The 15,472-nt window shown below is 43.6% G+C and overlaps 2 protein-coding genes across 3 annotated transcripts; one reads left to right on the plus strand and one right to left on the minus strand.

Moving 5' to 3' along the window:
- Positions 1-713: 713 nt before the first annotated feature.
- LOC102700926 (thaumatin-like protein 1) lies at positions 714-3,617 on the plus strand. Of its 2 annotated transcripts, XR_001550948.2 has the most exons (4): positions 714-990; positions 1,093-1,777; positions 2,290-2,690; positions 3,055-3,143. XR_001550948.2 is itself a non-coding variant. In XM_006660832.3 (3 exons), exons 1-3 carry the CDS (start codon positions 930-932, stop codon positions 3,230-3,232), a joined length of 924 nt encoding a protein of 307 aa, XP_006660895.2. In that variant the 5' UTR covers positions 714-929; the 3' UTR covers positions 3,233-3,617. The 2 variants fall into 2 exon arrangements, 1 of the variants encoding a protein (XP_006660895.2); XM_006660832.3 differs by lacking the exon at positions 2,290-2,690 and having other exon boundaries at positions 3,055-3,617.
- A 5,088-nt stretch (positions 3,618-8,705) lies between these two features.
- Positions 8,706-12,441, minus strand: LOC102701295 (protein NUCLEAR FUSION DEFECTIVE 4-like). Its single transcript, XM_006660833.3, has 2 exons — positions 11,008-12,441; positions 8,706-9,582 (listed from the first exon to the last, which is right to left on the minus strand). Exons 1-2 carry the CDS (start codon positions 12,189-12,191, stop codon positions 9,105-9,107), a joined length of 1,662 nt encoding a protein of 553 aa, XP_006660896.1. The 5' UTR covers positions 12,192-12,441; the 3' UTR covers positions 8,706-9,104.
- Between the last annotated feature and the right edge of the window lie 3,031 nt (positions 12,442-15,472).

The raw sequence follows: 15,472 nt of genomic DNA on the forward strand, positions 1-15,472 counted from the left end.
CAGAGCAGCAAAAACACAAGCAACACGCCGGGACAAAAGCAAAGCGGCCGCCACGCCCAAAACGCAGCAGCAGCAACGGAGCCGCCCTGCGGCGACGACGGTGAGGTCACCTCTCCAAAGATGGATGGATCCATGGACGGATGGCGAGTGATCACCCGTTCCCTTTTTTGCAGCGGTATTGCGCCGAGAAAACGAAGCATCGATCGATCGACGGATGGGAGGCCCCCACACCAGCATCACGAATGGCGGAGGTCGTCTTCTTCCTCCATGCTCCGTTGCTCCCTCCTTTCCCAGAAAAAAAGAAAAGGCATTTCATTTCAATCCCATGTACTCTGGTGGTGTTCTTTTCTTTTAAAGATTTTGGATTGTCTGATTTTTTTATCATAATTATTTAAGGGTATAAATAAATATTATATACTTTAAAAATTAAAATTTCGCATTGCCAAAAGGAAACACACCATTTAGTACTAACTTTGGAAGCGTGTCCGTAAAAATCTAAAGTATATTGGTATAGGAAACAAACAGAGCCTCTTGGTTTTCGTTTTTATAAAAAGAAGGAAAAAAAGGGCAATGGAATAAGTAAATTAGGAGGAAAAGCAACAATTCCCGGTATCAAACCATCAGTATCATATCATTGCTGAGCGCTGACGTCATCGAGAGTTGTAACTTATAAATGGGCCAGGTGTGCAAGGAAGCCAGCCTACACAGCTGCAGCAAGGCAACCCTACTCTCTCCCACTCTGCACTCAGCTAGCTCATCACTAACCACCAGCTTGCCCTTTATGGCTAGATGACTGTGCCATTTCAAGAACATACCGGCCACTCCTGCCATAATTGATCACTTGTTTTTTCCAAGAAGCATATAGAACAGTCACACGTTTGGATTGGGTTGGGGGGTTTGGGATTAAATTCGATCCGCTGCTGGAATCAATGGCTTCTTCGATGATGACGATTAGTAGCGTGTGTTTTGTTGTCGTGTCGTTCTTTCAAGGTATTGAGATCGGCGGCAATGGCGGGTCTTGGTTCTTGTTTGTGTTTGTATGTGTTGCAGATGGTCATGGTGTGTGATGGGTGTTTTGGTTTTGTGCTGCAGGGTTGGTGGGCGGCGTGACGTTCACGTTCACGAACCGGTGCGGCGGCACGGTGTGGCCGGGGGTGCTGTCGAACTCGGGGAGCTCGGCGCTGGAGACGACGGGGTTCGCGCTGGGCGCCGGCGAGAGGCGGTCGCTGGCGGCGCCGGCGGGGTGGTCGGGGAGGTTCTGGGCGCGGACGGGGTGCGCGTTCGACGGGGAGTCCGGGAAGGGCGCGTGCGCGACGGGGGACTGCGGGTCGGGGGAGGTGGAGTGTCGCGGCGCCGGGGCGGCGCCGCCGGCGACTCTGGTGGAGTTCACGCTGGACGGCAGCGGCGGGAAGGACTACTACGACGTGAGCCTGGTGGACGGGTACAACCTGCCGGTGGTGGTGGAGGCGGCGTCGGCGGCGGGGTGCCCGGCGACCGGGTGCGTGGTGGACCTGAACGAGCGGTGCCCCGCGGAGCTGAAGGCCGGGCAGGGGCAGGCTTGCCGGAGCGCGTGCGAGGCGTTCGGCACGCCGGAGTACTGCTGCAGCGGGCAGTACGGCAACCCGGACACGTGCCACCCGTCGGTGTACTCGCAGGTGTTCAAGGCGGCGTGCCCGCGATCCTACAGCTACGCCTACGACGACGCCACCTCCACCTTCACCTGCGCCGCCACCGACTACTCCATCACCTTCTGCCCTCGCCTCGCCAACCCCAACAGGTCTCCTACCTTTTTACTATTACTACACTGCACAGTTTTTCTTTCTTTTTTACCCTCCTCATTTTACTTTCCCTATGTATTTTTTGTGCACTTTTGTGAAAAAAGAAATTTTATTTACAACCGCTAAGTGCATGCATTTCACACGTTATATTTACCACAGCAAGTCTGAAGTGTGGCCTTACGTTGGAGGGATTTTGCCGTTCTTGAAAAAATATTAAAAAATTTATATTTTATAGTGTAACATTTGGTAACTTTGAACCTACAATTTTATCAAAGATCGTCATTTTCATTCTTAATTAGTCATGTCGTGAAAAATGTCATTTGTCTCTTGGCAAATTTTTTTTTATCAACGTGAGTATCGATTTTTACTTGGGGAGATTAAGCCTAGACTACACTTAATAATCTTATTTTGATAGATTAGTTGTCCTAGAGTAGTTGAGCAGTCACTAGATACATCTCAATGCAGAGGCTGAATTGGTTTCCATTATTGAAATTTTTTTTGTCAAGTTTAGGTCTCTTCCTCTATCAAGTGAGGATGCAGTGGCGTTGGCCCAGCGATGAAACCATGACGGACATAATGGCCGGAGAATATGAGCATCTTCCAGATTACTTATTAGAAAATACATTTTCGACAAAAGGAGCATCAAACTGAGACGGAGAAAGGAGAGAAGAGGAGGGTTGAGAGAGACAAGGATAAGCTGAGAGAAAAAGAAGAGGGATCTGCTAGCTTTAAAATTGTTCTCCTCTCTTCTTTTGCCTCCTTCGCCTTTGTTCCTTCCCCACCATGTATGGTCATCAGTCCCCGCCATTGCCAGTGGCTGTCGAGCTTAAAGCTTCCCATGCCAGGCAGTGTTCGTTTCCAGCTCAAGCTGGCTACTAACTCGTTTTTTAATTAAGCACGTTTTCTGAATAGGTAAACGATATGTTTCGTGCAAATTCAAGTTTATAATAATTAATGTTCTTTTCGTTTCACAGCGTAAGATTTTATAGCCTTACATAGATTAATATACCATAAACTATATATACGAATCATATACATAATACATTAATCAATAGATTGATCTAGTCATAATTATTAAGTCTTACAATATAAAATAAATTGAGTACTTAACTAATTATATGCTATGAATCTCTCGTTGACTCACTAGCCATCCTTGATTCTTGCATATGTTGCACCATGATTAATGGCTTTATCAGTCTTTTGTTCACCAACATGTAGCATATCATGTTGCCATTCTGAGTTTCTGACCAGATCCATTGACAAAATATCTCTGCAGCCAGAAATCGAGCAACGATCCGTCACCGAGGCCGAAGGACGCGAACCTCGAGGACGACTCATGGCTGGCGAGCCTGGCCACCGGCGAGGTCGACGGCGCGGCGGCGGCGCCGTCGACGTCGTCGTTGCTCCAGGCCACATTAGCAGTCGCAGTAATGGCTTTGCTTGCACTACACTAGCTAAGCATAAGATGATTAAATTAAATTGGATAGGAGTGAGTCCTGATGTGGCAAGAGGATGGAGATTCTTGATCAGTAGGAGTGGCTCCAGTTGCTTTCAGATTCAAAAAAAAAAACAAAACAAGATTGAGCAGTAGGATGAGGACGTGAAGCGATCGATATTCTTTAGCCTTTTGCTTGTGGATAGAGGGATTGACAAGGTCGCAACTATAGTTTGTAGCTTACTGCTATTGTGACTGTGCCACCCTGTCAGTCAACCGACCTCTCTGCAATAGTTTTCTGCCTTTCAGAAAACAATGTTACTCTAGCTCCTTTTTGTGTATACATTCTTGTTACATGCTGTATTCCAAGTAAAGAAAGTATAGTAAAATTTCATCACCTGTTATATATCAGTCTCATGACTTGCTTTTACCTTTCTGAAGGTAGGGATATATGGATGGTAATTGTTGTTTTGGCAGCCCTTAATCATTTTCATGATCATGGTTTACTTTAGTGATTGTAGCACACTCTTAAACCAATGCTGTCATCAGAAAGCATTTTTTCCCCCACATAAGCTACCAGTCATCACAATTGTCATGTCTTCTCATTGCTCTGTGCACACTGATGATAGGCAACCAATTACTGTCAACGGTATGTTGGAGTAAGGGTGAAGGTTTTTGACTTGTGTTTATGAACATAAAAAAAATCCCCTTTTTGAAAAGAACGGGATGCAATTTGATAGTGCTAATTGAGTGATAACCACAGATTCCTTAGATGATGAGAGGAAAGTTCTCTAGGAATAAAAAGGAAAAGATATGGTGATTCAGAGAAAAATAAAATGGGGGACAGATCTTGAAAAGGTTTCGGATGGCCCTCGAAGATATGATCATAACAAAAAAGGAGAATGATTACCTATTGATAAACCCTAACGTTAGCTTTGAGATAGCCCAATAAAGTAAGCAATGCTAACTCAATACTAACAAAAATAAGTACGGTAGATTTGGTGAAAACAGTCGGGCATCAGACAAATGCAAGGAGAGAAAGCTATTACTGCACGTGTAGTCGTGTAGAATAAGGGGCTGTTTAGTTTCCAAAAATTTTCGTCCCAAAACATAACATCGAATCTTTGAACATCTAAAATAGAGTATTAAATATAGATAAAACGAAAAACTAATTACACAGTTATGTGAGAAATCGTGAGACGAATCGTTAGTATGTGATTAGCTATGCTACAGTAACCCACATACGCTAATGACGGGTTAATTAAGCTCAAAACATTCGTCTCGCGGTTTACAGGCCGACCATAAAATTCGTTTTTTCATTCGTATCCGAAAACCCCTTCTAACATTCGGTCAAACGTCTGATGTGACATCTAAAATTTTTTATTTCACCAACTAAACACCCCCTAAATATTGTCATGTAATGTCATGTAAAGAACAAATGCAAGGAGAGAAAAGACAAAACCATGTTATAGTTCAGAGAAGTGCACAGATTTCTTCTAACTAGAGCGGCCTTAAAAAGAGATGTTCAGGAAAAAAAAAAAGGTGCTTGAGTAGGATTGCAGACTCAATTTTTTTAACAAAAAATACTAAGCAAAAACCAAATTGCCGACTTGAGTAGAATTTCACCAACCTCATACCGTCCATTATGAGTTCTTTTTTATATATTTCATTATGGTACACTTCATTGTAAATTTGTATTAACGCTTAATAGTCCTGAAGAAAAAAATAGAGAACAGTTACATAGTTCTTAGTACAAGTTAGATCCCTATTTAATGGTAGGTGAATAAAAATTCTGTTTCCAAAGTCTAACATAGTTCCAGTAATATTGCAGCATATGTACTATGCAGAATCAAAGACATACATTTCTGAAATAACTCTTTTTGACCACAAATGCAACCGAGCTTGCACATGTACGCACCGATAACATGTACTCTATTTGTCCCAAAATAAATAACTACCCTGGTTAATTTTAGATAAATTAATACTAAAATAAAATGACTTACAAGCCTATGTTTATTTACCATTTTGATGATGGAAAGATATGCTAATAGTTATGTATACTCCAATTTACTCCGGTTTCTTTTCTTTTGACTCCAAATATCTACTTATTACGGGATAAAAAAATTTGATTAACATAATCACTTATTTTGGGATGAACGGAACAATTATTTTTGTTTTTAATGAGGATGTGGCAATAGAGCGAGCCAAGCTGTTTCTCCAGCACCTTTTGTTTCGATGATCAATCAGAACTGGCAACCATACAAGCCTCAGAAGTCAATCATAGATGGATAATATTAATTCTCTGAACAAAAAAATGAACCAGTGATAGACGGACACCATAGGCCACTACAAAAATTTGAGCCTTCCTTTCCTACCTCTTCTTTCTGTATATATAAAAGAAAACTTTGGTAACGTACTTTTCAAGGGAGCTCAGCTTAGCTTGGCACATTGATGCCTGGATCGAATCTCCCTCCGTAAACATATTTCTCCTTCAGCTACAATGTTCTTGGGGGCATCATTTTATCTTTCTTGCTTTTATAGTTTTCCAGCAAAAAGGAAGCAGATTCCATTCAGTCCCTACTATGACTGCAAAATTGAGCCATCACAGTAGCACATTGATGCAAAATGGAAGGACAAAGTATTTCTAGGTATCAAAGTTTTGATTACCTCGGGGCATGAAGTACCTAGAGGTATAAAAATTAACATTAATTTTTTACTTTTCAAAATGGTAAGATCTCATACAAGAAATTGTACTACACTACTGTATAAAAACAATTGTCGCTTGTCACTGTAGTAGTTGCTTTGGGCCATCCTATTGGGGAATAAAAACTTAAGACTGCATGCAGATGCTGTTGTGCAGTGTTACAACAACAGTAGGTGGTGCTCTGTCAGTGATGCAAAAAAAAAAAAAAAACCCATCTGTATGATTCTGTTCGCTTCCTTACGTTTAATGATTACTTAAAATTTCCAGAGTACTGTACGCAATTTTGGTAGGAATAAGCCAATTAGGTGTAGATGATACAGAAGGTGGCATTTGCCTTTCTTCCCTTTCAGAAACATGTATAGATGACATGGATCAATGGGGAATATATGGGGAATGAGCTTTCTTCACAATTATAGCCTGACTTGATCGGGCACAAGGAGAACGGGGATCATCCTCCGCCGCAGCCACAGCTCACCGGAGCTCCTCCGCCCCTGACCACCGACATGGGGACGACACCTTCTTCTTGAGCCTTCCTTCTAAAAAGAAATATTATAGGTTTTATTTCATGGAAAAACTATACAACGATGGAGTGGGAGTCTTTTTGTGTTGGTTCCAACGCCGCTCCTCCGTGTGCGTGGCACCGCTACTCTGTCTCCCGGTAATAATATTTTCGTTCGAATGGGATTCCGTTACGTAGTTAACCTGTTTTTTCTATAAAACTACCTGCAAATTACTTCATTCCTCATAGAATCTATGGATGGAGACGATAATGCCGAATAGCACGAGGGCCTCTAGAAAACTATGCATCTAGGGCCTATCATACGCGATCTGGACCGCACAACATCAATCCAACGGTGGTGATGGAGAGACAGAGAAGCCAGTTCAGGTCGCAGCCATTTGGCTCGCTGACACGTGGGCCCACACATCGTCCGCACTCCGCGCAGACCAAGCAAAGAAAGAACTCTTCCCCACCCCGCCGACGCCGCGGCGGCCGTTCGGCCGGAGCTCCGCCGTTCCACGGACGGCGGCCTCCGCCTGCTGCGGCCACGGCGTGCGCGCCGCGGAGGAGCTCCGAAGGTGAGGTGGTCCACGTGTCTTCAGAGAAACAAAACACTCGTCGTCGTCGCAGCCTCGCACTGTGTGTCACACTCGAATAAGGCCTGAAGTTTGCTGAAGAAATGCAGGTTGCTCTAAGCACGGTGTGACAATAATACCATTTTCGAGTAAAATTCGTCAATCTTGTTCGGAGAATCAAGACATCATGAATCCTTGTGCTTTAGTTCTGAATTTTGCATGACATTCACCTACAAAATTCTGTCGCTGGAATCTGCAGGCTAGTGGCGGAATCAGTTTACGCAGCAGCATTTTACTTATCCTCTTCACCATTTGCTGGCCTTCGTGGACCTATTGATCTCGCGTGTAAACTGATGCTATCAAAATAGGAGTAATTCAGGTCAGTAGGAATATGACTTTTTAGGCCTTTTGGCTTGAAATATATCTGTACATGGATCGGTCGAGAATGCAACAAAAAAAAATCTACATTGATGACATGAAAACAAGTCTAAATTGCCTAACAGTGACAATAAAACCATTTCTTCAAATGTGCTACGGGGAGAATCAATATACTTCCTTCGATGTGCTAATAGGATTCTCTGAAATATCTGAAATATGCTACAGACTGTTCAACAATTGGCGTGATGTTTCCTCCAGGTTAAATGCTCCAGGTTGAAATATCTGAAAGCGTCTGCAATGAAATTTCAACGGTGTTCTCCTTTTCAACAAGAGTATTTACGGCAACAAGTGCCAGATGTATATAATAAAGGACAGAAAAAGTGAAGCTATATAGATTTTTAGAACCTAATATATTGTCAGGTACTCAGGCGCTAACAGTACTGAAAGATTTTTTTGACAGGGACGTGATAACAAGGTACCATGACTACCTTCATAACTCTGCACTTCATCTATCAGCATCTACTCTGGACCACTCGTACCAATCATGTGGAAAAATCAGCTCTATAAAATTGTTGACAAAAAGATTGATCGGGTTAATATCCAGATGGAGAAACAAGATATTTTTGTTTTTGCAATGGAAATCAGAGAGGCTTGTAAAACTGAAGAACAAAGGCAAGGCAATCCAGTGAAATGGATATGTAGATGCAGCACAAAGTCCTCATGGCGTCATATGAAGGATGGGGGACAATTTCTCAAGCATCAAGTACAGCTGAATCACTTAAAATACTCAGTATTATGGCTTCATTAAGGCCCGTCTGTCAGATGATTATTAGACTTGGAGCATAACTAGCACTTCTTACATAACCCGGTGATTATTAGACTGGGAGCACAATTAGCATTTATTAGAAATGTGCGAGCAAGCTGTTAGAATTAGTTAGTTATCGAACAACACACGACAGAAACACTCGACAGTCTACTCTATAATAAGGTGATAATCAAAAGCTTAAAGTTGTCTTCTTCGAGGTTGGTATGTACTGAATCAAGTGAAACACAAAAGAAAAACTACAGGTAGAAACTTTTACTCTCACCAAGAACAGAGTTCAAGCCATTTTGATCTGTAAGGAACTCGTTTTTTTGGGCGAGCTGCTCGGCCGGTGAATCGCAGAGACGAAGTCGGCGACTCCGGCGGCGGAATCACTGGCCTGGGAGAGAGAACCCAGTACATTAGCTCTATCATCCAATTCCATGATGGTTTCTACTTTCTAGTGCGCCGCGTTCATCCATGCCCAAAACAAACAGCAGTGTTTCCTTCAAGAGTTTAACACAAATACCAATGTTTCAAAAGAAAAAAGGCTTGAATTGATCTGAACTCGTATGCCAACAGGCTAATTGCACAACAATTCATCGTACAGGCTGAAACCGAGAATACATTCTCTCAAGGCTACACTAAACTGACTAAACCGAGGGTTCAGACAAATACACAATCTGCAGCTTCTCGGTCTATTATAGTACTATTATACTGTTACTATATTACAGTTCATACACAGCCGAAATCATTTGCTCCAATAAACTCCCTACAAACCTCCGCGGCAGTAACCTATACCAATTGAATGAATCCATCGATCTTGTCCAAAGAATCAAGACGTGGAGTCCTCTTATTTCCACAGAATTTACAGAACCTGTGCTCTTTGTTGATGCAAATGTTCAAATCTGTACCTTTCTCGTAGAGTTGTGTCTAACTTACTCTCTGCACCACCGTCAACCTGCTCCGCTTCTTGCTCTCATGGATCTTGGCGTACACCCTCTTGGTCCTGATGCACAGCAAGACATCCAAACCGAACCCAACAACGCAGGCAATCGCCATGACCACGAACACGAGGCGGTAGCAGTGTGCACCAACACAGGTGTTGCCACCACCAGGTACCTTGGTGGCCTGTGCATCATATAGGAGACCAGCGAGAAGGCCAGAGAAGAGGAAGGAGCCGAGGGGCAGGTTGAGAATGAGGATGTTGTAGATGAGGCCATAGTACTTGAGCCCAAACAGTTCAGACGCTGTTGGCACGGTTACTGCCAGGCGGACACCATAGCAGATACCAACAACGACCGAGCCGATGAAGAGGGAGCCTGGCATCCCAAACGCCATCACGATGTAGCCCACGGCCATAAGGATTTGCGAAGCTGCATTCCATAGTGGACGTGGAATTGCTCTTGTTCTGAAATTTGGTCATGATCAGAAGGTTAGGAAAATCCTTTTGACAAGAGAAAATACCGACAAGTACCAATTTTTTAGTGTAAAATTTTGTCACCTCTTTTACACTACTAAATATACCTTCTTAGGGATGGTAAAAAAAAAACTCTTTATGATAAAGAGTAATGCATACAGAAATGAAATGAACAGACTTAAGTCATAGACATTGACTCACTAATCTTACATACACTAGCATTTGAATAACACAAAGATCTGGTCAGACTAAAAGTAAGCTGAGTTGCTCTTCCAGAATTGGATGATCCAAAAGGAAAATGAAACCAATGCTGAAAGATTTTGTAGTGATGCAAGCTTTATTACTTTAATAAAAAAAATGTGCTATTGAGAAGGCTGCATGCATATAGTCGTCAGAAACTAGTAATATCCCCTAATAAGCATGACAGAGTGACAATTGTAACATATGCTCATAATCTCACTTTTCCCTGTGAAGAACGAGTTCTTAATATAATAATGTTTCCATTAGAAGTAATATTCACCTTAACAATCAAACTTAATATATTTTGATTTTGAAGTAAAGGCATTAAACGATTAAAAGGCAACCCTCTGCCAAGCAGTACGTTGTTATCCCCACACACTTTGCACTCTAGTTCTAAGAATGGAAACACCACCAGCTACACATGATGCTTTATTGCCTTGACAAGAGAATGCACACATGACTACATGAGTACATTGCCACTATCGCAGAGAGGTAGTAACATGTACTCTATACATGTGAATTGAGTACATAGTGTGGGGCCTGTGGGCAGCAGTTTAGGTTGTGACCACTGAACAACTGAAGCATAGTACTAGTAGTTCTCTATATGAATAATGCCAGCAGATAATACAGCTCAAAGCCTTAAACACAGATTGTGCTACTGCTATCTTTATCACCATTCCAGTCAGCAGGTGCAGTAACCTAAAGATGATAGTCTCCATAGTTGCCAAGTTGCAGATTACTGCAGACCATTCTACCAACGGAATCAAGATTCAAGAATCAAAGCCTTCCTTTTCCCCACTACGCTTTCTCGTTCTCTCAGTCGGTCAGGCTGAACTATCCTAGAAAGATGTAACCGAGGCATTCTCGCAATGATCATACCATAGTAGATCAAGTGCGCAAGTTGCAACATCTGAAAATTTCTCTTGACCATGTTGACTTGTCGTCGAAATGTTCGTCCCGTTCCAACCTGAAAGGGCACCACCATGGATGCCGACCTGTTCGCAGCATCCATCTCAACCCCTCCCAATGGTGGGCTCCAAAATTCCAAATCCGACTAAAAAATGTCACACCTAATCCGTGCTACGGAGCTACAGATCTATGGCGGACGTAAGCGCTGAGATTTTCTGGTTCAATTTTAGGTACGGAATTGAGAGGGGAAAGGTGAGGGAGACGTACTTGATGAAGTGCTCGGAGATGGTGCCGGAGGCGATGCGGCCGAAGAATCCCCAGATGCTGGTCATGGAGACGAAGAGGGAGACGTCGGAGTAGCCCATGGCGACGCCCATCTGCCCCAGGTTGTTCATCACGGCCAGACCCGTGCCCACGCCCATCAGGAACGATGCGAACATCACCCAGAAGTCCAGCGACATGAGCGCCTGCGCGATCGTGTGCTCCTCCCCGAGCAGCGGCTTCTCGCCGGGGCCGCGCGCCTCCGCCGCCGCCTCCTTCCTCTCGGCCGTCGCCTTCGCCACGAGGAGTGGGGCGGACGCGGACTCCGCCTCCTCAACGTCGGCGTTCGCCAGCTTCCGCGCCTTCGTCCAGGATTTCCACGCGACGTACGCGGGCACCACGGCGGGGGACGCGAGGAGCACCAGGAGCACGGCCACGAAAACGGCGGACACGACCCCGCCGCCGCCCCCGACGCCGGTGAGGTCGGCGGCGAGGAGGTACAGCGCGATGGCCACGGCGAGCGTGTTGATTGCGGTGAAGCACCGGCCGTCCTCCTCCTCCTCCCGCCCGTACGCGGCGCCGCCGGCGACCTCCCCCTCGCGGAGGAACACCATGGCGACCGCGCACACCGCGGCGGGCACGACGGCGAGCATGATGAGGAACGAGGCCGGGTTGTTGGCGAACAGCGCGGAGCAGACGTCGGTGAAGATGGCCGTGCTGAGGCCGACATATCCCTTAAGCAAGCCAGACACCGGCCCCCTGCTCCGGCGGAAGTTACGGATGCAGGTGACAAGCACGGCGGTGTTCATCCACGTGGTGCTATTCCCTCCGAGGCAGAGGAAGACGCACATCTGCCAGTAAGGCAGCGGCGCGACGGTCCTGGACACGACGAGCCACTGCGCGCCGTATCCAAGGAGGCCCTCGAGGGAGCCAATGGCGAGGAGGAGCCAGGTGGGGACGCGGTCGGAGGCGAGGCCGGCGAGGAGGCCGAACGCCTTGCCGACGTCCTTGGCGACGGAGAGGCCGTTGAGCTGCAGCTGCGTGAGGCCCATGAGCGTCTTGATGGAGTCGGAGTAGTTGGAGAAGGTGTAGTTGTTGCCGGAGATGCACTGCACCCACACCGCCGTCACCAGCCCCAGCCACCTCCCCCACCTCGTCCCGGCCATTGCGTCCAGCGCCGCCGCCACCATCTTCGCCGGCGCGCCGCGGGTCTCCCTTCTCGTCTCCTTCGTTGGCCGCGTCGGCGGTATGGGAGGGGGGAGGCGGCAAGCAGGGGCGGCGAGACGTGTCTCTTTCCCCGCGACGGCTGGTGCTGCGTCACCTCGCGTCTGCTTGGGAATTCGTGCGTAGGGGTCGTGGTAAAAATAACCGGGCCGGGGGGTGAAAAAAAACCGGAGGGGTTTATGAGGGTTTGTGGGTTGCACGTACTGAGCGAAATGGGGGCAAGGAGGTGGGGGCTTTATAGAGACCGAAAGGCCGCGACGATGGGCACGGTGGATGAATGTCTGTGACAGCTTAATCAGATTAAAAGCGCGTGCGATTAGGACGTTGATTGCGATTTGGATTCTACTGTGTGCGTTTTGTCTTTGGGGCAGATTTTGGCGATCGTTTTGATGATGGATTGAAAGGGAGTATTTTAGGTGATTAAATAGCTGTTTGACTCTTTCACGCGGGACGAAAATACATCTTTTTCGTGTGTGTGCAATAGTGCATGTTGAGTACTTTTGAATTTTATAATACAGGAGTAGCTGTACAATACTAGATATTTCCTTTGAAAAGCGTTTGAATTTTAGTGGATACAAGTACAACACATCACGTCTATTTTTGTGTAAAATATTACATCTTTCTAGTTCATATTATTCTACCACTCTACCATTTTTCACCCACATTTTTTATTTATGATTATGTTTATAAAAAATTTTAAAATTGTAACCTTAAACTTAAACTTATAATTAAATTTAAGGTGTTTTCAAAAAAAATTATTTTATAAACTTTCTGTTTAGAAATACGACCTACAACCACCCCTCCACTACAAACAGGAAGACACCTACTTTCTACCTGCTATTTGTCGTTCCTTGAATCAAACTTGGTCTATTCCCACATAAAACATTTTATAAATGTACTTCAAAATCTAGCTACATGGTTCGATACGCCGATCTATCGTCACAAACAAAATAAATGATATTTCTATAATTTTTTAAATAAGAAAAATGATCAAACATTGCAAGCAAAAAATCAAACGTCATAGGAAGGAAAGTACCTACTTTCTATCTGCTATTGTCGTTCCTTGGATCAAACTATGTGGGCATATTCCCACATAAAACATTTTTTACGTTACATGTACTTCAGAATATAGCTACATGGTTCTATACTTCTATATGCCGATCGAACGTGCATGAAACGATATTTAAAGTGCAGTGGTATTGCCAACTGTGGGCGGCGAAACGACAATGACGTACACCGGCAGCGACGTCGCCGACTAGCCGTGGTCCGCAGAGTTGGCTACCGCTGTCACGTATTCAAGACAAACATTGGCACGTCGCCACGGGCCCCATGGCCCTGGGAACCAAGGTGCACCAGCAGCTCGACGACGACATCAATATAAAAACACATAGAATTTAAATAAAACACATAGCATGTACCTTAATTGTGTTGGAAATTACTCTTCCTAACCCCTGGCTGCTCTGCCCTTTCTGAACTTAATTTAATCCTTGGATAGTTCAACTTTCTCTGTTTGGAGGGTTCTTGCTTTGCCGGCTGTACAAACACTACAGGAAGTCATGGAGGGTTCAAGCGTGCAAGTCTGTACAAGAGCATTTCCAAGAGCTCATTCATCCCATTCTCTATTTTAGAAATAGAGGATAAATAGTAAAAGTTGAGCTTCAACAGAACATCTATCTCATCATCTATTTTTTGATGTCATCCATATTAGGAGAGAGAATCTCTATATTTAGATGTTCTCTCTCCAATCCTCCAAATAGATATATAGAGTATGTCATATATAGGTGATCTGCTGGAGTACAAAGGGATACGAAGGATGAAAGTGTTTTAGATGATCATCTAAATGAAGATATGTATGACCAAATTTAGATGAGCTGTTGGAAATGCTCTAAGTAAGCTAGATTTATCCAATTAATTTCCAGCCTAATTAATCTCTGGATGTCAATGCATGAATCTTTGCCTACCTTGCATTTGCATCCTCCTGTTGCCGTCCTGAACGTTAGGTGCTGCACAGCGATATATGTGATGGCACTGAGGACGGCAAATTGGCGAGCAATTTGTGATTAAACCATTGTTTAGTTGCAAGCTGCACCAGAAAACTGGCTGCTGCTTCTCCGGCGCCTGCAACATGGTCGTTTCATTAGGTCTGAGGAGTCAAATGATAATCTTTTTATTCCTTCCTTTCACTGTCTACCAGAAGATGACGCGAAAAAGTGCATCACGTCACATGGGCAGAATATGTCGTAACAATGAGAATTTTTTTTTCATATAGGTGAGCATCTAACTGCTTCTTGCGTGATAACTAAATAATTACTAAAAATATAAAAAATAATAAGCTTGATTAAGATATATTACTTCATATACATGTAATTTAAATTTAACTTGTACAAGCTAAAAACCTATTATAGCATGTTTACAGTTATATTTTTTATTTTCTACAACTTGTAAAAGTCAAATTTTAACCTACATGTTTGTTAAATGATATACCTCATATTAATTTATTTTATAATTTTCTAAAATATTTTTTACGATTATTTACCTAACAGGTAAGAAATAGGTGGATATCTACTACTAATCAAAGCATAGAGATCACACCAATATCACTCGTTCGAAAAAAAACAAGAAAAGAAAATTAAAATAAATGGAACTGATCGAAGAAAGCTTTCACATTCATGGTTTGAGTTTATCCGGGCAGCCATAATCTAAGTCATACTTCTAAAGCTGATTTTAATAGTTTACTTTTAAGTATTAACTTTCAAATTGCTAAAGTCATATATCTAAAAGTTATATCCAATATCGTTTTTGGTGTCGAGGATAAACATAATGATTTTTAATCAATAATACTTAGTACCCGGTATGACTCTATCTATGATTACGTCCGTTTCAAAATAATTTATTTTTACCTATCATACACATAAAAATAAAAAAACATATTAGAATAACCTTAATTTTTCGAAATCCTAATACAATTGCCTCATACTTTATTTAGTTCTGTTGTATTTAAAATCTCTAATTCAATTATTGCTTAAGAATGAAATTATTTTGAAATAAACATGAGAGAAGAAAGATAAAATTATTTGGAAACCGATAGATACATATAATTTTGATGGCATAAAAAAACAAATCGGAAAATGACGTAGCAGGGCGGTTGACGAACTTGGGCCGTGCAGCCTGCGAAAGGTACGGAACGCAGCCGGTGACTCTTTTTCTTTCCCTCCTCTGCTCCCTCCGTAAAAAAACGAATTTTTCG

The sequence above is a fragment of the Oryza brachyantha genome, chromosome 9 (assembly GCF_000231095.2).
Source record: "Oryza brachyantha chromosome 9, ObraRS2, whole genome shotgun sequence".
Lineage (NCBI taxonomy): Eukaryota > Viridiplantae > Streptophyta > Magnoliopsida > Poales > Poaceae > Oryza > Oryza brachyantha.